The following is a 22,587-nucleotide window of genomic DNA, read 5'->3' on the forward strand; positions in this document are numbered from 1 at the left end:
AGATGTGTTTAAATGGGTTGTTAGCTGATTGTGTAACCACCGTTGGACTCTTCATCACAGTTTGCTTGCCATTTGTCCCATTTCTGTTCTTATAGGAGAAGAGGAGGAAGTGGTCCTCCTTCCACACCCCTCTCTCTCCATGTTTACGTTGGAAGGTGCAGCATTCATCTGAAGTAGCACTTAGCCATTTTCTGGAAGTCTCTTGGGGACATGCAGAAGGAAGAAGACTGCTGGGCCAGTGGCTGTGGAGACCTCAGTGCAGTAGGAATACTGACGTAGCATTTGTAAGATATTGTTTAGTGCACAGAGTGCTCTCACATGCACTCTCTCATTTGCTCAGGCTCTGTGATGTCCCAGTTTTATTTTAGCATTCTGCTTTTTAATGGTCATATATTTAAGATCTGTAAGTTCTGTGAGGATAGGAAACACGTCTGTCCTTCTGTTTGCCCAGCACCTAGCCCAGTGCCTGTCCCCAAGCAGGCAGTCAGTAAATGCATGAACTTGATTGTAATTTTTCTCACTCTTCTGTTTTGATTGGAAGATGGTGGAATTCTCCCTGTTCACAGTTCCAGACTCTTGGACAAAGCCTAAGACTCCTCCGTTCTATAACTCTTTCCCATGTTCCAGCTTATCGCACGGATGATTGCCAGCCCTGGGTTTTGCCTGTAGTGAGAAAGGTGGAGCAGAAGATTGCTAATGACAGTAGCCTAAACCACGAGTACCTGCCGATCCTGGGCCTAGCAGAGTTCCGGTCCTGTGCTTCCCGCCTCGCCCTTGGGGATGACAGCCCAGCTCTCCAGGAGAAGCGGGTGAGTTTTGGGTGAGGATATGTTTTCTCTTTAGAAACTGTGAAGGTAAAAAAAGGTTGAAAATTCAATTTGTTTTAGAGTAATAGGTGTTATTACGTCCATTGAACTGTCAATGAGCAAGGGTTTATGTCGAGTGACCTCAGGAACCTGAAGTGCAAGTAACGACCCATATGAAAAGACGGCTTCTTCACTTGTTTACTTTTGCCTGGTAGATCATCAGATTTCGACTGCTGGGTTTGAGGCAGTAAGTAGAAATGCCAAGCCATGGGAATTTAATGGCATGATCAAGACATCAGGGTCTAGACTCAGACCTGCCACTACTTTTGACTATAGGCAAGCCCTTTACCCCTCTCACTCCTACGTCTCATCTACATGTTAGAAAAAGACTAGTCTGTGCTTCATAGTCCCATAAGGAACACTTGCATAAGGGGATTATTTAAGGGGCCTCTGAACCCCCTGAATTTTTTTGCAGAATTCCATGTGTATGCATGTTTCTGGGAAGAAGTTTCATAGATTTTACCAGATTTTCAAAAGGAGTGTGTGACCTCCTTAAGTTGAAGAGCCGCTGGTCTAGATGCTCTCTGAAGTTCTTGCCAGTTCTAATCTTTAATTCCTCTAGCCTTGATCTCAGCTTCTGTCGTTTAAGTGCTTCTTGGTATGTATACTGTGTCTAACTAGATAAACATGGAAAAAGAACACATTTGGAAGCAGCGAGAGAGGCTCAATGTGGCAGGAAGTGGTGTGGTAGAGAAACTCAGTGTTGTAGGGATTCAGAGGAAAGGGATACTGATAAGGCTGGCATGGGACTTGAGCCAAACCTTGGGGAATGAGGCCACACACTGGTTCTCAAAATTGGCTTACATTAGTATTACCGGGGAGTTTTAAAAACACACTGATGGCTGAGGAGAAGGGGCGGAGCAAAATGGCGGGGTGAGCTGATCCGGGATTCTCTCCCCTCCAAAATACAACAAAAGATTGGAAAAACTGAATTTCAGAGAATAAATCTAATGCCAACATGTTAGAGACCTACAATACCAAGAAGGTGGAGATCATAAACCTTGCTTATGGCCTCGGAGGCGCTGGAACGGTAGGAGAGAACATCGTGCCCTCCCCTAGAATCTGCGGTCGCTGCTGTGTGGGTCGGGAAGGAGCGGGAGAGGGGCTGCGCGACCGGGGGATCATCCAGGACTCCTGCCGCTGGTTCAGTGGAAACCCACTGACGGGGGGGCGGGGGGGAAGCTTCCATCCACAGGGACCCCATAAACCCAGGGCCTTGGGAGACCAGAGAACAGAACTGATCTAAATCCAGATCGGCACATGAGAATAGCAGCCCCTCCCTCTGGGCAAAGCCACTGGGCGCCGCCATCTTGCCCAAAGGCACAGAGCTCATAACACGTAGCTCTCGACCCCCATCTAGTGGCGACAGGCTGTAACTGCAACCGAATTCTACCACCATGTGGAAAAACCGCTCCAGCAACCATCCAGCAATTTATAAAAGCCCCATACCAGAAGGAAAACAATAAAAACATAGAATTAAGTCCTGAGGACTTGGAAGTAGGTAAACTAAGTGATAATGAGTTCAGAGCAGCTATAATAAAAAAACTCAATGAGGTAGAGAGAAAGATAGAGAAACAAGCCAATGAGCTCTGGAGTTACTTCACAAAAGAGATTGAAATCATAAAGAAGAATCAAACAGAATTACTACAGAAGAAAAACACAATGGACCAGATAAAACAGAATACGGATTCCCTGAATGCCCGTGTAGACACCATAGAAGAGCAAATTAACATAATTGAAGAAAGACAGGCTGAATGGCTCCAGACAGAGGAAGAAAGAGAACTAAGAATTAAAAAAAAGGAGGAAAATCTCCGAGAGATAGTGGGTTCAATGAGGAGTAAGAACATAAGGATCATAGGAATTCCCGAGAACGTGGAAAAGGAAAATGGAGCAGAAAGTGTGCTTAACAAAATTATTGAAGAGAACTTCCCAAATCTAGGGATTGACGGGGAAATGTGTGTAGAGGAAGTTTTCAGATCTCCTAGATTTGTCATTGTAAAAAGACCTACTGCAAGACACATAGTAGTAAAATTGGCAAGAAGGAAAGATAAGGAAAGAATACTCAGGGAAGTAAGAAAAAAGAAGAGAATAACCTATAAAGGAGCCCCTATCAGACTGTCAGCGGATTTCTCTACAGAAACCTTACAAGCTAGGAGAGAATGGAGTGACATATTCAAAGCTTTAAAAGATAAAAATCTTCAGCCAAGAATACTCTATCCAGCAAGAATTTCCTTCAGATATGAGGGAGAAATTAAATCTTTTCCAGACAAACAAAAGTTAAGGGAATATGTAACTAAAAGCCCTCCATTACAAGAAATCCTCAAGAAGGCTCTCATACCTGAAAAAAGAAAAAAGGGAGAAAGGGGTCACAATCCACAGACTAGGGAGACCGATGGATAGAACCAGAACAGGATAGCAAATATTCAACTATAGCATTAGGGTAAAGGTAAGGAATCTACCAAAGCAAGGACTATCTTATCACTCTAACTACAAATTCATAACATGAGTTGGAATAAGAAATGAAAATAAATATTTAGGAGGGGAAGAGCAAAGGGTCTAAATCAGTATTGGTCAAGTAAGTAAGAGACCACCAGAGAATAGACTATATTATACACGAGATTCTAAATACAAACTTCAGGGTAGACACTAAAATAAAATACAGAACAGAGTCACAAATCATAAATAAGGAAAAATCTAAGAAACCCAGCATAAGAAATTGCAGTATTAAATGGGTAGGCCAAAGCACACAGGAAAAGAAACACAGGAAAACCAGATAATGAGCGACAGATTGACAGCATCAAGTCCACATGCATCAATAATCACTCTCAATGTAAACGGATTGAACTCTCCAATAAAAAGACACAGAGTGGCAAAATGGATTAAAGAACAAGATCCAACAATTTGTTGCCTCCAAGAAACACACCTCAGCCCCAAGGACAAACACAGGCTCAGGGTGAAGGGGTGGAGGACAATACTTCAAGCTAATAGCAAGAAAAAAAAGGCAGGTGTTGCAATTCTTATATCAGACAAAGTGGATTTCAAAATAAGACAGGTAAAGAGAGACACAGAGGGACAATATATAATGATCAAAGGGACACTTCATCAAGAAGAAATAACGCTTATAAATATCTATGCACCCAACACAGGCGCACCAAGATTCATAAAGCAACTATTAACAGACGTAAAGGAAGATGTTAAAAACAAAACAATAATAGTAGGGGACCTCAACACCCCACTCACATCAACTGACAGGTCATCCAGACAGAAAATCAACAAGGAAATAGTGGAGCTAAATGAAAAACGAAAACAATTGGACTTAAAAGACATATATAGATCACTTCACCCTAAAAGAGCTGAATACACATTCTTCTCAAGTGCACATGGAACATTTTCAAGGATAGACCATATGTTGGGAAACAAGGCAAGCCTCTACAAATTTAAAAAAATTGAAATAATAACAAGCATCTTCTCTGATCTCAGTGCTATAAGGCTAGAAATTAATTACAAGAAAAACGCTGAGAAAGGCACAAAGATGTGGAGACTAAACAACACACTACTGAACAAGCAATGGATCATTGAAGAAATTAAAGAAAAAATCAAAAAATACCTGGAAACTAATGAAAATGATAACATGCCATACCAACTCATATGGGATACAGCAAAAGCTGTATTAAGAGGAAAATTCATCACAATACAGGCACATCTTAACAAACAAGAAAAATCCCAAATAAGCAATCTTAAACTATACCTAACTGAACTAGAGAAAGAAGAACAAATAAAGCCCAAAGTCAGCAGAAGGAGAGAAATAATAAAAATCAGAGCAGAAAAAAATACTATTGAAACAAAAAAAGGCAGTAGAAAGGATCAGTGAAACAAAGAGCTGGTTTTTGAGAAGATAAATAAAATCGACAAACCCCTAGCCAGACTTACAAAGAAAAAAAGGGAGAAAGCTCAAATCAACAAAATCAGAAATGAAAGAGGAGAAATAACAACAGATTCTGCAGAAATACAACGGATTATAAGAGCATACTATGAAAAACTATATGCCAACAGAATGGATAACCTAGAGGAAATGGATAAATTCTTGGACTCCTACAATCTCCCAAAGCTCACGCAAGAAGAGGCAGACAATTTGAACAGACCAATCACAAGGAAAGAGATGGAAACAGCAATCAAAAACATCCCAAAGAATAAAACCCCAGGACCAGATGGCTTTCCTGGGGAATTCTACCAAACTTTCACAGAGGATTTAATACCTATCCTTTTCAAGCTATTCCAAAAAATTAGGGAAGATGGAACACTTCCTAACGCATTCTATGAGGCCAACATCACGCTGATACCAAAACCTGACAAGGACACCATGAAAAAAGAGAACTACAGGCCAATATCACTGATGAACATAGATGCAAAAATTCTAAGCAAAATTTTGGCAACTAGAATTCAGCAATTCATCAAAAGGATCATACATCATGATCAGGTGGGATTCATACCGGGGACACAGGGATGGTTCAACATCTGCAAATCAATCAACGTGATACACCACATCAACAAACTGAGGAATAAAAACCACATGATCATCTCAATAGATGCAGAGAAGGCATTTGACAAGATCCAACAGCCATTTATGATAAAAACTCTGAACAAAATGGGCATAGAAGGAAACTACCTCAACATAATTAAGGCCATATATGACACACCCATAGCCAACATCATACTCAATGGGCAAAAACTGAATGCCATCCCCCTGAAAACAGGAACGAGACAAGGATGCCCTCTATCACCACTCTTATTTAACATAGTACTGGAGGTCCTGGCCAGAGCAATCAAGCAAGAAAAAGGAATAAAAGGAATCCAAATAGGGAGGGAAGAAGTGAAACTCTCGCTGTTTGCAGATGACATGATCTTATATATAGAAAACCCCAAAGAATCCATTGGAAAACTCTTAGAAGTAATCAACAACTACAGCAAAGTTGCAGGGTACAAAATCAATTTGCATAAATCAGTAGCATTTCTATACTCCAACAACGAACTATCAGAAAAAGAACTCAGGAATACAATACCATTCACAATCGCAACAAAAAGAATAAAATACCTTGGGGTAAATTTAACTAAGGAAGTGAAGGACCTATATAATGAAAATTACAAGGCCTTTCTGAGAGAATTGGATGATGACATAAGGAGATGGAAAGACATTCCATGTACATGGATTGGAAGAATAAACACAGTTAAAATGTCCGTTCTACCTAAAGCAATCTACAGATTCAACGCCATCCCAATCAGAATCCCAATGACATTCTTTACAGAATTAGAACAAAGAATCCTAAAATTCATATGGGGCAACAAAAGACCCCGAATTGCTAAAGCAATCCTGAGAAAAAAGAACAAAACGGGAGGTATCACAATCCCTGACTTCAAAACATACTACAAAGCTACAGTAATCAAAACAGCATGGTAGTGGTACAAAAACAGGTGCATAAATCGATGGAACAGAATTGAAAGCCCAGAAATAAAACCACACATCTATGGACAGCTTATCTTTGACAAAGGAGCTGAGGGCATACAATGGAGCAAAGAAAGTCTTTTCAACAAATGGTCCTGGGAAAACTGGAAAGCCACATGTAAACGAATGAAAATTGACCATTCTTTCTCACCATTCACCAAAATAAACTCAAGATGGATCAAAGACCTAAAGGTGAGACCTGAAACCATAAGGCTTCTGGAAGAAAACATAGGCGGTACACTCTTTGACATCAGTATTAAAAGGATCTTTTCAGACACCATACCTTCTCAGAGAAGGGAAACAATAGAAAGAATAAACAAATGGGACTTCATCAGACTAAAGAGCTTCTTCAAGGCAAATGAAAACAGGATTGAAACAAAAAAACAACCCACTAACTGGGAAAAAATATTTGCAAGTCATATATCTCACAAAGGCTTAACATCCATAATATATAAAGAACTCTCACAACTCAACAACAAAAAATCAAACAACCCAATCAAAAAATGGGCTGGAGACATGAACAGACATTACTCCAAAGAAGATATATTGATGGCCAATAGGCACATGAAAAGATGCTCATCATCGCTGATCATCAGGGAAATGCAAATCAAAACTACACTAAGATATCACCTTACACCCATTAGAATGACAAAAAATATCTAAAACTAATAGTAACAAATGTTGGAGAGGTTGTGGAGAAAAAGGAGCCCTCATACACTGCTGGTGGGAATGCAAACTGGTGCAGCCACTATGGAAAACAGTATGGAGATTCCTCAAAAAATTAAAAATAGAACTACCATACGATCCATCCATCCCACTACTGGGTATCTATCCAAAGAGCTTGAAGTCAGTACTCCCAAAAGTCCTATGCACCCCAATGTTCATTGCAGCATTATTTACAATAGCCAAGACGTGGAAGCAACCTAAGTGCCCAGCAATAGACGAATGGATAAAGATGTGGTACATATATACAATGGAATACTACTCAGCTGCAAAACAGAACAAAATCATTCCATTTGCAATAACATGGATGGACCTTGAGGGAATTATGTTGAGTGAAATAAGCCAGCTAGAGAAGGATAATCTGTGTATGACTCCACTCATATGAGGAATTTAAAATTATGGACTAAGAACAGTTTAGTGGATACCAGGGGAAAGGTGGGGTGGAGGGTGGGCACAAAGGGTGAAGTGGTGCACCTACAACATGACTGACAAACATTAATGTACAACTGAAATTTCACAAGATTGTAACCTATCATTAACTCAATAAAAAAAATTAAAAAAATAAAAAAAACCAAAAACATACTTATGGCTGAACCCCATGCCAGACCAGTTCAGCTAGAGTCTTGGAGGGTACCACCCTTTCCTGCGCTTTCATTCCCTTTTCCCCCAGTTCCCTTCCCTCTGTGGGCATATTTTTAAAAGTTCCTTAGGTGATTCCAAAGTACAGCTCGGGAGGAGAACCACAAAGTACACAGGAAGGAAAAAGGAGAGGTATTTGGAATATTAGGAGTCCAGGAGCAGAGGTAGGAGATAAGCAGGTCTAGGTTGTAGAGACTTGCCTGATTAGAGCTGGGAACATGTTGGATCAATCAGGAAGGCTGATTTTGGCAGCCGGGGCAGGGGAGGTCACCTGAAGGTTTGAGCAGAGGAGTTGCCCCATAAAAGTGGTGTTTGCGGAGGATAAACCTGGCTGGACGAATAGGACAGGGAAGAGCTCGGGTTTTTGCAATAGTCCAGTTAAGGGTTGTGCAATTCAAACCAGCTGGCTTTATCGCTCCCCTGGGTCAGTGTTATAGTGCAGGCCTTCACGTGTGGAAGGGAAGGGACCACATCGTGGAGTCATCAGATTTATTCCGCATGCTGTTCCCCAGATGCCCTGATCAGCAGAATGCGTGGTGATACGAAGGTTGCACATGGGCATGTTCTTATGTGTATCAGGAAGCAGGGAGGCTCTGGGTGAAGGTCTTGGGACTCAGGCCAGTGATTAGGCAAGTAATTAACTTAATTAGGGTTTTATCTGGATTGGTGTGAGAGATGTACCCGACTTGCCTCAAGGAACCTAAGGAATACTGGTAAAGATGGTAGAGTTTAGAGATTGTAAGTGGCATTGGGAAGTTGCTCTGGAAATCCAGTGTTTCTACAGAGGGAGAAGAGAGTCTTGATGAGGTTTGAAAGTGGAGAACTTTGGCACCTAGGGGCTATCTTCTGAGACGCTGTTGATAAATTAGTTGGAATTCTGTTGTTGGCAAATAAAAATAGATTCCGTGTCGGGGAGCTGCTGCTTCTAAGACTGCAGTTCTTATTAACTGTGTTGGGCAAATGCTTGTTCCGCTGCCCAGTGTTCCCCTTTTGATCACTGAGTCCTGTACGACTTGGGGCTGTTGCTTGTGGAACATAGCCCTCCCTCTTCTAGTTCGTCCTGTTTTGTGTTTTTGATAACAGAACAAATGTAAATGGCAGTCTATAAATATTTGAAGACCTTTTTTTTTGGACTGGGTTAGGAGAGACTCTCTTGGCATCTACATCACCCAAGGTACCAGTTGATTCTGAGCTCGGAGCCTTTCCCCTTTTCTTGAATGTCTTCACCATCCCCAGGTTACAGTCTTAGTTCAGCCTGCCGTCATCTCTTTTGGAATCTTTTAATACTCTCTTGCCTCTGGTCTCTTCCTCATTCTAGTACATTCTTTTTTTTTTTTTAAAGATTTTATTTTTTTTCCTTTTTCTCCCCAAAGCCCACCAGTACATAGTTGTGTATTCTTCGTTGTGGGTCCTTCTAGTTGTGGCATGTGGGACGCTGCCTCAGTGTGGTTTGATGAGCAGTGCCATGTCCGCGCCCAGGATTCGAACCAACGAAACACTGGGCCGCCTGCAGTGGAGTGCGCGAACTTAACCACTCAGCCACGAGGCCAGCCCCTCTAGTACATTCTGTACATTGCAGCTAGAATGATCTTCCTGGGCTAAAAAAGAAAACTAATCATGTCACCTGCTCCCTTTCCCCTCTTCCCCCGACACACAGTAGCTTCTCCATTATCTACAGGGTAGAATCCAGACTTGTAAATCGTCATGCAGCCTATTTTGTAGCTAGCCTTCATCCTGTCCTTGCATTAGCCTCCCCCCTGCCCCCCCTCCGCCCCCGTCCCCACTGGGGTCCTGCCATTCTGAGAGCCTGCTGTTTTCTAGACCCACCAGGCCCTGTCATGGCTTAGAGCCTTTGCCTCAGCTGTTCCCTCTGCTTGGAATGTGCCCCTTCACTTCTCTGACTCACCCGTCCCCACCTCCACATCCTTCAAGGCCCAGTCAAGGGTTGCTTCCCTGTGGAATCCTTTGCTCTCAGGCAGAGCGAGTTGTTCGAGTCCTCTGAGTCATCACAGGACTTTGTTCACAGCTTGGGCATAAGAGTTCTTACTATAATGGATAATTTTATAAGTCTGTCTCCTCACAAGCTCATAACTTCCCCAGGGCAGGGATGATGGCTTCCTTCTTTATCCACAAATCTTCAGCATTTAGCTCCTAGCCTGGCCCCTCAGAGATGCTCAGATGTTTGAATTCACTCATTCAGTCAGTCAACAGATGAGTGCTCACCACCAGGGGCAGGTGCTGTCCTGGTTGTTGGAGCACAGCAGTGACCCAAACACCCCAGATCCTCTGCCCTGGCTTAGAGTTTTGTGGAAGGAAACTGACTATAAGCATAATAAATAAGAACATGACATAGTATATTAAAAGATGATAAATGCTATAAAAATAGAGCAGGGGAAAGCATGTGAAGAGGGCTGAGGGTGGGAGTGAGGGTGGATACAGTTTTGACTAGAGTGGTCATGGTGGAAATAGAAATGACGTTTGAGCCAAAACTTGAAGGACATGAGGCGTGAATAAAAGAATGAATGAACCAGAGCAGTAGTCATGTCTTCCCTTAGAATTGTCGTCTCAAGGTTTAACGTTATCAGGTCCATCAGTCATTTTGAGGAGACGTATATTCTAGATCGTCACGGTCTCTTATTGCTTCTCGAATTTGAGACCTTAGGATCCAGACCAAATGTCGCATTTTCGTCTCCTGCATGGTAATGTTTCAGCTTCTAAAATTACTGAGCCACTGTAGGTAGGAGGGCTGGTGGGCCGTTGGGTGACATCCCAGTTCCTCACTTTGTCCATTGCCTCTGGGAGACTGGGGGCTTTCGCTGTGGCTCTCATCTTTTCAACAGTCTTTTTCTTCATCTAGTTCAGCCGATGTTTACTTAGAAGCATTTGCCAGATACCATGTGAATTGTTAGGGGCGCCCAGAACTTCACTGCATCCTGGCCTCGGCTACAAGCAGCTCCTAGTCAGCTCTCCTGCTCCTCGCAGTCAAGTCATAACTTCGGCATCTTGTGATCTGAGACAAATGTTCTGGAGTCCAGCAGGGATTTCTTCAGGTGGTGTGGCTAAGTCAGGAGTACAGATTATTGGCATCGCTTCACACTGAGTCTTAATGGGTTTCCCTTGTTCTACATACCCCTCTCCAGCCCCCCAGGTCCAGTTGCCTGACTCCTTGAGAAGTCTGTACTGATTGCCTTTGATAGTGTGGTCTCCCTTCACCCCAAATACAGGACTTTCTTGGTCTCTAGAGCGATTTGCCAAAAATCAATTCACAGAATGACCCCTTGCTACATTATTGATTTGCTGAAAATTGGTTTCTGTTAATTACTGATATAGTTTAGAGCAGTTTGTGTTTCACTGAAACTATCCAGTGTTCAAATATATTTTTAGGGAGTGACAATTTCTTGAGAATTTAATATTTCAGGTGTCACGAATGTCAAAGATTGATGTTAGTGAAGTGGGTTTATCTCTGCCAAATACATTTTCAATCTAGTCTGCTGACTTTCTGACTTCCTTTAAGTAATGAATTTGCTTTCTGGAGTGGGAGGGAAGGATTGGAGTTACAAGTTGAGCACAGGAAATAAAAAAATTATGCCTGGGAGTATTTTCACTGATGTCCGTGTGCACCTCTCACGATTCCATGATGCCTTCAAACTGTGTTCAAGGGAAACCTTGCTCATTTGTATAGGAAGTATTAACCTTCCAGAATTGTGTTATGTGTTTGAAATGTGAAATAATGTATAAAGTTGACATTCAACTTAACTGATGACAAATCCGTGGAAAATATGTGCTCATTTGGGTTACATCACCTTGGTAGCGATTTGCATGAAGAATCCAGGTAGATCCCAGTGTGGGGGCAAAGCCTTTACAGTAATGGGAAGGGACTGATGCTCAGCGGGATCACTGTGAAGAGCAGAGACATCAGTGGGCCAATCGGATGTGTGCCGACCACGCTCACCCCAGCTCACTGCCTTCGCTTCTCTCTGCAGTGTACAGCTGTGCTCAGTTCCTCTTTTCCTTGAATGTCAACTTTGCTTCTGTTTCACGTTCCAGATGGTATTCTTTTCACAGATGCTCAGACCTCTGAGCACAAATAGAACAGTGGGGAACAATAATGGTGATAACTGATATCATTGCCTCGTTTTGGACTTAAAGAGGATTTCTGCTAATGGTTCATTGTTCCTCATGAAGCTGACTTATTCATCATGGTTGAATGAATTTTTTTTTCAGGAATTATCCATTGTTTCCTGTTTTACTGAGCACTTACATCAAGCATGGCTATACTTTCTTCATCTGTTACGATGATCATTTGGGTTATCGCTGTCTAGCAGCCTGACAAATTTTTGTAATATATTTCTTAATAATCATGCGTTCGTGGGATGACTCCCTTGATCACGGGCGTGTGTCTTAATGTACTGTTGGATTCCTGCAGTGCGTTGGTGTTCGTCTGGGGAGTTAGTATCAGTGTTCATGAAACAGCTTGGTCTCTGCCTTTTTTCTTTTTTCCTTTGTCATCTTTTGGCATCAGTATTATGTTAATTTTTTTAAAAAGATTTTGGAAGCTTTTCTTCTTTATCTAGGAAGATTTTTTTTTTTACCTTTTTATTGTGAAAAATTTCAAATATATACAAAAATAGATAAAACAGTGTAATGAACAAACCCCGACGTCCATCACCTAGCTTCCACAATGGTCTGTATTTGGTCAGTCCCAAAACCCTCCGTCTCCCTGCCCAAGTTGGATTATTTTACAGCAAATCTCAGACATCTAAATTTACTTTAAAAATTATTTTAAAATACAAATAATACATGAATACGTTTTCCTTATTTTTCAGAAACAACCTATAGATTAGGCCAAGTCCCTGTGACCACTTTTCCCACATCCTAGGCCCTCCTCAGATGTTGCCACCGTTGTTAGATTGGTGTGTGCCCTTCTTCTTACTTAGATAGACTTTCTCATGTGATCTTTTTCTTTCTTTCTCCTTAATCCTTTAGACATGTTAGGCAACATGTAATGTATTATATTTCTCTACTGAAGGAGTCATGCTAAAACCGAATTAGAGTTGTGAAAGATACATGGAACAGGGTCAGCAGGGCATGGCGACTAGATCTTGACTAGTGAGAAGGCCTGGATTTGTGCCAGCTCTGCCGCTCTCCAGCTGTGTATCCTTTGGCAAACCACTTCTCTAAATCAGTTTCCTCCTGTGCAAATTGGAGATCTAGAAGTTACTTTGTGGGGTTGTGTGAGCCTCAAATAAGAATATGTGTGAGGGTATTTTGTAAATGGTCAAACATAAGACTTTCATTATTGTTCATGTGAGGTCATTTTAAGATGAGAGGAAGCTTAAAGAGAGGAAAGTATTATGCATGTGTCACCTTTGTTTTGCTGGAACATGTTTCTAAGGATTAATAAGCCTGCCTTATAGCCATGAGAAGGAGTATTGTGGATTGATGTTGATGGCAAGCTAGAAACATTATTTTACTGACTTCTGCTGGAGGGCAGTTTTTTGGTTTTTTTTTTTTTTTTGGTGAGGAAGATTGGCCCTGAGCTGACATCTGTGCCAATCTTCTTCCTTGTATGTGGGACGCTGCCACGGCATGACTTGACAAGCAGTATATAGGTCTGCACCCCCGATCTGAACCTGCAAACCCGGGGCCACCGAAGTAGAGCATGTGAACTTCACCACTATGCACTGGGCCAGCCCCTGCTGGAGGGCACTTTTGATCTTGAGATGGGTGCCAAAGGAATGGGTTTGCCTTCCAGGGCACACTCTAAATGTGGCCTAGATACGTCCTCTACCTCTGTGTTCAGAAGGGAAGCTCCCCCGAGAGTCAGACTTCTAGACTTCCTGGGTTGAAGACCTGGCCCTACTGCTCTGTAGCTGGTAACTTTGAGCAAGTCACTTCACTTGTCTTAGTCTCAGTTTCCTCATTTGTAAACATGGGCAAATAATAGTATCTTCTTCCTGTAGCTGTGAGGTTTTGATGAGATCAGACCTTTAAAGGGCTTAGCACAGAGCAGGCACAAAGTAAGCGCTCTTTGTTACCGTATTTTTCCTAATATTATCTGACCTCCCCACTATCAACCAGTGACCCTGCTTCTTCTCTTTCAGGTAGGAGGTGTGCAATCTTTAGGGGGAACAGGTGCCCTTCGAATCGGAGCCGAGTTCTTATCACGATGGTACAATGGAACAAACAACAAGAACACACCCGTCTATGTATCCTCACCAACCTGGGGTGAGTTCTTTAGCTGTGGCGAGATGAGAAACAGAGAAACCAGGGAGAATTGTCCTCATGACTCTCACTGCTTACACAGAAAATGTAACCCAGCCCTGGATCAACTGACGTTTGGGAATGGCTTGAGCAGTGGTTTTGACAGTACATGAATAACCTGATGCTTAAGTTCAGATTAGGAATGCTTTTTCCCAAGACTCTTGAAAGACTTGTATTTTAGTATATGTTGAAACTTCCTTGAGGAGGCCTAAAAAGTAGAGGGAGGAAGTCCCACTTTAGTAGGATGTAAGTTTAGCATGGCTCCAACTGGTTGAACTTGTTCTTGGTTATAATCATTCTTCTAAATCTTTTCTTTTTTTTAAAGATTTTATTTTTTTTCCTTTTTCTCCCCAAAGCCCCCCGGTACATAGTTGTATATTCTTCATTGTGGGTCCTTCTAGTTGTGGCATGTGGGATGCCGCCTCAGCGTGGTTTGATGAGCAGTGCCGTGTCCGCGCCCAGGATTCGAACCAACGAAACACTGGGCCGCCTGCAGCGGAGCGCGCAAACTTAACCACTTGGCCACGGGGCCAGCCCCAAAGATTTTATTTTTTTCCTTTTTCTCCCCAAAGCCCCCCAGTACATAGTTGTATATTCTTCGTTGTGGGTCCTTCTAGTTGTGGCATGTGGGACGCTGCCTCAGCGTGGTTTGACGAGCAGTGCCATGTCCGCGCCCAGGATTCGAACCAACGAAACACTGGGCCGCCTGCAGCGGAGCGCACGAGCTTAACCACTCTGCCGGGCCAGCCCCTGTTCTTCTAATCTTAACCCTGTTCCTCGACGTCACCCGCTAGACATGGAGCCTGTGAGGTCCCTGGAAGCTGGCTTGTGTCCTTTCCAATTATGCCTCCTTGTGTTTGTAAAAGTTTTTAACCTTTTGCCCCTTTGCTTGCAGAGAATCATAATGGCGTGTTTTCTGGTGCTGGATTTAAGGACATTCGGTCGTATCACTATTGGGATGCAACGAAGAGAGGACTTGACCTCCAGGGTTTCCTGAATGATCTAGAGGTGGGTGATTAAATGACAAAGTGAACAGAATTCTGTGGTGTCAGGAGGAGCAGGGAAAAGTCTGTAGATCAGTTGATTCGAGAGTTTGAGACATCCTACCCAGACCAGATGGTGGTTTTTGAAATAGCACATGAGGAGGGAATATGCTGCCCCTTGACCAGTGTGTCACTGACTCTGTCACCCCATATTCCTACTAGTGTCAGAGCTGACATAGCTTCTGTCTCCTCAGAATGCTCCTGAGTTCTCCATCATTGTCCTCCATGCCTGTGCACACAACCCAACTGGGACCGACCCAACTCCAGAGCAGTGGAAGGAGATTGCCTCTGTCATGAAGGTAACTGCCTTTTCAGAGCATCTCTTAAAAAATGGTGTGTATTAATATTTAATGTATTCAAAAGCAATACCTGTTTACTGAAGAATTTGGAAAATGGAGATGAGCCCAAAGAAGAAAATAAATATTAACTGTAAATCTTATTACCCAAGGAAGGCCATTGTTAATATTTCAGTGTACAGAATGTCAAGCCTTTTTTTTTCTTTTTAAGTGCAGTTATACGTATGTATATTTGACAAAGATGGGATAATTTTCTGCTATTTTGTAACATACTTTATCTTTTGTTTGAACTCCTTTCATGTCATTAAATGTTTTGTAGCATTGTTTTCCATGCATGCATATGTCACAGTAGATTAATTAAATCAATTGATGGACATTTAGATCTCAGGTTTCTTGATCTTATGAACAATTACGTAATAAAACTGCTTTTTTAATTATTTCTTTGGAATAACTTTCTAGATTGGAATTTCTAGCTCAAAGCATATATATTCTTCATTAATGTGTTTAGAGAATGCTGACTGAGAAACTGTCATCACCAGGCACTGTGGAGATACAATAGTGAACCAAGCAGAGATGGTCCTTGCCCTCAAAGGCCATACATCCTGCCAGGGGAGATAGCCAAGTGCTGAGAGACAGCTGTGTGGATGGTGTTTTATGGAGGCACAGAGCCAGACTTTGGGGAGTGTATGTGTGTTGGGAGGGGTGGTAGTGGCAGAAGAAGCCTTCATGGAAGAAGTGGTTTCCATGTTGAGACTTGAAGGATGAGGATAGGTGGGGGGCCAACGGGGAAAGAATGTTCTCTGCAGAGGGAAGGATATGGTCACAAGTCCAAGGCAGAGGTCATGGCCCATTTAAGGAAGTGAAAGTAATTGTTGGTATGGTGTGGGTTCCAAGGGAGTGAGTGTGAGTGATGGGGCTAGAGAGGCAAACTGGGCTGGATCCTGTGCTGAGGTATTGAGCTTTATTCTGAGAGCAGTGGGGAGCCACTGAATTCTTTGACGTCATGGAGTGACGTGATGGGATGTACGTTGTCTTCGGGTCATCCTGGCCACGTGGCAGGGGATGGATGAGAGGGAGGCAAGATTAAACAGGCTGGAGAGCAGTTAGGAGGCACTTGCCATAAGCCAGGGAGGAGTTGATGGTGACTGGAAGGAGGTGGGTGGCCGTGGCCAATGTGCAAGGATTCCAGAGCTCTCAGGAGACAGGAGTGATGAGCCTTGGAGTGTGATTGGCCATGAGGGATGAGCTGCAGAGGTAGGAGTGGAGGATGCACCCTGGCCTCAGGTTTGGACAGTTGGGGGTAAAGAAGTGGTGCCCACACAGAGAGCAAACCCAGCGGGGGAGGAAGTTCAGTGTGGGGCACTCTTTGAGAACATCAGAGTGATAAGAATAGAGACCAGGCTGTTTCCTTCATGTTGAGTACCCTGAAGACTAACCCTGAGGTTGTGAGGAGGCCTTGGGGATGTGCCAGCACTTGACTAAGCTTATCACACCAGGAGTTCATGGGAAAGAATCCACCGACATAGGACGCTACATCCATGCCTCAAAAATTAGCCTTGTTGGCAAAGTGGCATTTTGATACTTTAGGACAATATTGTTAAAAAAATAAGGTTAACTGAAATTGTTAGATTTGTTGCTTGGTTTTTAGCTGAACAGAGAAACAGATGTAAAGTAGTGGTTGGATGCAGAAAGAAGGGAAATAGGAGAAATGGACAATGTTAGAAATTCCTTCCAGGCACCAGTTGGGAATGGAAGGCCGGTGTCTGAAGTTGGTTCTGGAAGGATTTCCTGCCCTGACTCTCTTTCCTTCCTTGCAGCGCCGGTTTCTGTTCCCCTTCTTTGACTCAGCCTATCAGGGCTTCGCATCTGGAGACCTAAACAGAGACGCCTGGGCTGTTCGCTATTTCGTGTCGGAAGGATTTGAGCTCTTCTGTGCACAGTCCTTCTCCAAGAACTTCGGGCTCTACAGTGAGTGCTCTCCTGAGTTACAGCTCCGCCCCGACCCGCCCCCCATCAGGGTTCCTAAGGCTGATTCTTGTCCCTCTCTTTAGATGAGAGAGTGGGGAATCTGACCGTGGTTGCAAAAGAACCTGATAGTATCCTGCGGGTCCTTTCCCAGATGGAGAAGATTGTGCGAATTACTTGGTCCAATCCCCCTGCTCAGGGAGCGCGAATCGTGGCCTTTACCCTCTCTGACCCTGGGCTCTTTAAGGAATGGTAAGGGGCTCAAAGCCTGCTGGGCGAGGGCTGGGAATGTAGAACAGCAATTGTCCTATTCCACTTAACTGTCTCTTCCTTTTATTTTGGCAAAGGCAGGACAAAATAACTTTGACCTCTTTGTGTCTCACATATTTCTGTAAGATCGGACTGGCACCTACTCACATGTGCGTGTCACAACACGGGGACACAACATTGAGGAGGTCCCCTATGAGTGGGAGTTTCCCCCGCTCTCCCACTACCCTGGCTTCCTCCACCTAAAGCTGGGAAACACAGGAAGAAATTCCGTATAGAATAGAATATCCAGCTTCAAGTTAGTGTGACAATTTGGGAGCTCTTCATTCTTATCTAATTTACATGGATTTTACCTTATTTTGAAACAGAGTAATTTTTTATAGTAGCTAAATCTGCAATCTCTATTTAATTAGTCCTGATGAAATATATTATCCTGCCTAGGTGAAGCCTGTCAGCACCTAGGTGAAGTCTGAGTTAAAACATAAGTAGTATTACAGCCAGTATACCCAAGACTAGCACTAAACTTCCATCAGTAAATATCGTCCTTTCCTTCTGCCGGGTAAGTCTGTCTCTCTGGTCTGCTTATCAACCTGTCCAGGCATCCACATATCATCATAGGGAGATCACGATCCCATTTTCAGTTTGTCGATTAAATTACAGTTTTTAGACCAACATGTTTTCGTGTACCATCTCTCCCATCTGGATTGGTGTTGATATTGCTGTCCACTCAGGACAGGTAATGTGAAGACAATGGCTGACCGGATTCTGTCCATGAGATCTGAACTCAGGGCACGATTAGAAGCCCTCAAGACCCCTGGAACCTGGAACCACATCACTGAGCAAATCGGAATGTTCAGCTTCACTGGGTTGAACCGTAAGTGGCCCCCCACCTTGAATGCTGGACACTGTTGGACACAGCTCTGCTCTTGTCAGTGTTCTTGGGCTCAGCTCCATTAGCTCTTGCCTGATTGGTCAGCCATGGCTTTAGACCAGAACAAGTTAGGTTTTCTCAGTGTGTCCCACCCGCCTCTGAACCCTTGGGTCTCAGAAGAGCATTGCTGTGGTCTGCCCTGCTGACTCGTAAGTAAGATATTTTCATTTTTCTGGGCTGGGAAGTAGCTCAGAGCCAGCTGGGAAGTAACAGGATTTGTAGCTTGGAGCCTTGATTTATGAAAGGGCTCTCATAAATGCTCAGGTACCTTTTGGCTTTTCCTTAATCCTAAGTATAAATATTATATATGATTATTCAGGGACCTTCTTGCTTAACAGATCTTTCCTAGTCTCCAGGCATTGCCCTGAAAAAGGTTACAAAGTTATCTCTCCATTTCAGAAATAAGAACTTAGATTGGTAGTTAGAATTAAAAGCTGATTGAACGTCTAGTGGACCCCCATGCACAATCTTGGTCAGCTGTCAGTAGGAGACATCAGTGACTGTCCCTTCTGATGACAGAGGATTCATTCGTTTAGTAAATAATAGCACTTACCGGCCAAACCGCCAGTCACGTGGTGCAGATGTGGCCACTTGCCTGCGTGTGGAGCTTGTGTCCGGGTGGTTCTTGGGACAGATGTGTTGTGCCTGGCTTGGTAGGAAGTCACAGAGTGCCGTACTGTAAACCATCAGAGTGCCTCTTTGAAACGGGCTCCGAAAAAGCCAAGGGAAATACATATAAACAAGAAAGGTGATAGAATTTGTATATTGTAGACCCCTTGGAATACTTTGGGGTAAAATGAGGCTGTCCAGGAAAGTAAAGGGGATAGCCCAGTTAGCCATAGGTGTCCTCACGACCCTGGAATGGGCAGTTAGTTCACTGGAATAAGTAAAATCATCCGTATATAAGTCTTAAAATATTAAGTGTAGTGGAAATGGTGTTTAGTAGTAATATTCTAAAAGCTCACAAGATGGGGATGTCTCCCCATAAAATATCCATCTTGTCCCACTCTCCAGAGTAGGAAATTAATTTTTTTATGAAGTGGAAAATGGTGAGAATAGACCTGTGCTTATAACACAAAAGTTATATTTTTAGCACTTAGCACCATTTACCCTTTTTAAAAACATGGGGTTTTTTTTCCTCCCCAGATTTTAAAGTTTTAACCTAGGAAGGAGAAGTTTTAAACATACAGAAAGGTTGGCGGAATTGTATGGTGAACCCCTTATACCCACCACCTAGTTTCTTCAATTCTCATGTTACATACGGTGCTTCCTTTATGTTTTATTCATCAGAATGGGGGCTTTCAACCTATAGTCCGTGGATGTACTTTAGGAGGTGTGTGAAGCTCATATTTTAAAAATTGTGTATGTGTATATTGGCCTTTTTCTAGGCAAAGAGTCCATAACTTTTACTGGCTTCTCAACCGTGACGCTCCCCTGTCCTGCAAAAGTAGAGAAGTTTCATTTTTATTTAAAAACACAGGTGGGAGCCCTGTAACCACAACATCTGCCTCTGGGGCATGGGCTTTACAAACAGTGGCGTCCCTGTGGCTCTGTTGTTGGTGTGCGAGGTTAGGCTTTATCTCCTTGGGTGACTAATTCACACAGTTAGAGTGGTCAAGGGTACTTCCGAAGGGCGGTTTGTTTGGAGGGGCCGGGATAGCACTGAGCTGTGCCAGGTTTCCACTTCCATACCAAGGCCGCATAGTGTCCTGGCTGAGCTCAGACCCTTGAGTTACACTGTCTGCCTTAAAATCCCAGCTTCACCACTCACGGTGTGACATTGGGAAGGTCATTTAACTTCCGTCTGCACCATCTATAAAATGGGGATAATATTATTATCAAGATGAACTGAGTTAATATAAAGTGCTTAGAACACTGCCTGGCACATAGTGTTTGCTCCTCTGATTATTACGATTTTTATTACCATCTTAGCTTGGGCTGCCATAACAAAATACCATAGACTGGGGGCTTAAACAATAGAGATTTATTTCTCACAGCTCTGGAGGTGGGAAGTCGGAGATCAGGGTGCCAGCATGGTCAGGTTCTGGTGGGGGCCCTCTTCCTGACTTGCAGATGGATGTCTTCTGTGTCCTCACATGGTGGGTTGGGGGCAGGTGGAGAGAAAGAGAAAGCTCTCTGGTCTCCTCTTATAAGGACAATAGTCCTATCATGGGGGCTCCACCCTCATGACCTCATCCAAACCTACTTACCTACCAAAGGCCCCACCTCCAAATACCATCAGGTTGGGGTTAGAGTTTCAACATGAATTTTGGAGGGACACAAACATTCAGTTATTATTATCCCATTCCCTCAAATTGATGATGCCTTAAGGGTGCTGATTACTTAGGCAAAAATCAGCTAAAATTTTGCCATGGCTCTAAAGATTGTGCCATAAAGGAGGTCCAGGCAGTCCCTTCCTATTTCATACATGAGCATTCCTGCAAACCCATGGGAAAGCCCTCCTGCATTTCTTTGAATGAGAAAGCTGAGAAGTGCCAGATCAGAGGCCTTTGCAGTTTTTCAGCCCGCTGGTTCACGCACACAGAATTTATCCAGCACCTCTCATGCACGGGGCCTTATACGGTGTACTGTGAAAACGAAATGTCAAAGGGAGGTTGCTGCTAGGTGCTCAGGGATAAGCAAATACAGGTTAAGGAAGAGATAAAGGAAGCACTTCATAACTAGTTGTTCATATCAATGGGATGTTCTTAAGTCTGAGGGTGGTTTTAATTAGCAGGGTTTCCTGGTGAATGTAATGTGCAAGGTTTGGTTGGGAGGTAGTCCCAGGTTAAAATTCCCATCAGGAGGAGCCATATTAAGCTTTCTGGGAATTAGAAAGTTAGCTAATAAGTTTCCAGAATCTATTGAGCCAATTTCCCTATGCGTCAACTGGTTAAAATAGCTTTCTGCCTTAGTGGGAGAGGGAAAATTCTGATTGTCATGGAATCTCTGAATCTTCATTGCTTAAAAGATTCCTACTACTCTGATTGTATCTCTTTTGGTTTTCAACAGCCAAGCAAGTTGAATATCTGGTCAATGAAAAGCACATCTATCTGCTGCCAAGTGGTCGGATCAACATGTGTGGCTTGACCACCAAAAATCTAGATTATGTGGCCACTTCCATCCATGAAGCAGTCACCAAATTCCAGTGAGGAAACATCACCCAAACCAGCGCCACCAAAGCGGTCCTCTGTCACGTGTGTTCCCTGCCTGTACAAACCTCCTTGTGTATATCACAGATTAGAGACTTGAAGGATGGCAAAGACTGCTCTGCCTCCGTTTAAACTGGCCCTGTGTGAAAAGAACCTCCCTTGAAAAGAAATAGGGGCCTGGGATTAGACCCCTTTTGGAAACCAGAGCAAATTAAGATATTTATTTAAGAAGAAAAGGGTACTTTGATCATGAGACATAGATATCTTGCCCCCTCACTAGAAGCAGGAGTGTTGCCGTGTCGCTCATGTGCTGCTTCGTGTTGCTTCACTCTGTGCAAAGTCTAGTCCCAAAGATCGAGTTGTCTGAAGAGCCACGTGTGACTGTGGGTGTTGGCTGTGTCATTAAAACTCATCATGTCGACCCAGAGCGTCTGTCTTCCCTGCTCTTTCTGCATGGCTGTGTCCCTAGCCCTAAGCTTTAGGTCTTTATGGTGACCGAGGTAAGATATATATTTAAATATCTCACACACACACATATTTAACTGAAACAAAAGTTTCACAAAACAGTATTTACCCTTGTGATGTGTAGTGCATTCTGATATTTTCTAGTCCGTTCTATTGTGTTCTATTTCTCAAAAAAATAAAAGTGCTGATTGAGACCCATGGAACTGATTTTGTGATCCACTGATGGGTGGTACCCATGGTTTAAAGTGAATGCTATGGAGGGATTTACTAGATGCTAAAGAAGAAACTACAGTGTATTCTTGTGGTATGCCTCTTTTTAGTGAACTGGTGGTACCACAACTCTATGTCAGTTTTATGGGCTTGTCCTTCAGAGGCCAGCTGTCTTGTTATATCACTTTGGAAACTGGACTTCATGGATTGTAGAAGGGTTGACATCACTCGGGGTGATGCTAGGACACCAGCCCCGCCCATTGCAG

The 22,587-nt window shown here is 43.2% G+C and overlaps 1 protein-coding gene across 3 annotated transcripts in view; it reads left to right on the forward strand.

The window, feature by feature from the left end:
- The window catches only part of GOT1 (glutamic-oxaloacetic transaminase 1), a 31,937-nt gene extending 9,628 nt beyond the window's left edge, over positions 1-22,309 (forward strand). For 2 of the 3 annotated variants that reach the window (XM_070559553.1, XM_070559548.1), the window contains exons 2-9: positions 542-809; positions 13,833-13,956; positions 14,888-15,000; positions 15,230-15,334; positions 17,149-17,299; positions 17,383-17,548; positions 18,295-18,437; positions 21,507-22,309. In XM_070559553.1, the coding sequence (XP_070415654.1) occupies positions 542-809; positions 13,833-13,956; positions 14,888-15,000; positions 15,230-15,334; positions 17,149-17,299; positions 17,383-17,548; positions 18,295-18,437; positions 21,507-21,646 (1,210 nt within the window). In that variant the 3' untranslated portion in view covers positions 21,647-22,309. The remainder of the gene's footprint in view (positions 1-541; positions 810-13,832; positions 13,957-14,887; positions 15,001-15,229; positions 15,335-17,148; positions 17,300-17,382; positions 17,549-18,294; positions 18,438-21,506) is intronic. The other variant, XM_070559551.1, reaches the window with a different exon arrangement.
- The last annotated feature ends 278 nt before the right edge of the window (positions 22,310-22,587 follow it).

The sequence above is a fragment of the Equus przewalskii genome, chromosome 1, assembly GCF_037783145.1.
Source record: "Equus przewalskii isolate Varuska chromosome 1, EquPr2, whole genome shotgun sequence".
Taxonomy (NCBI): Eukaryota; Metazoa; Chordata; class Mammalia; order Perissodactyla; family Equidae; genus Equus; species Equus przewalskii.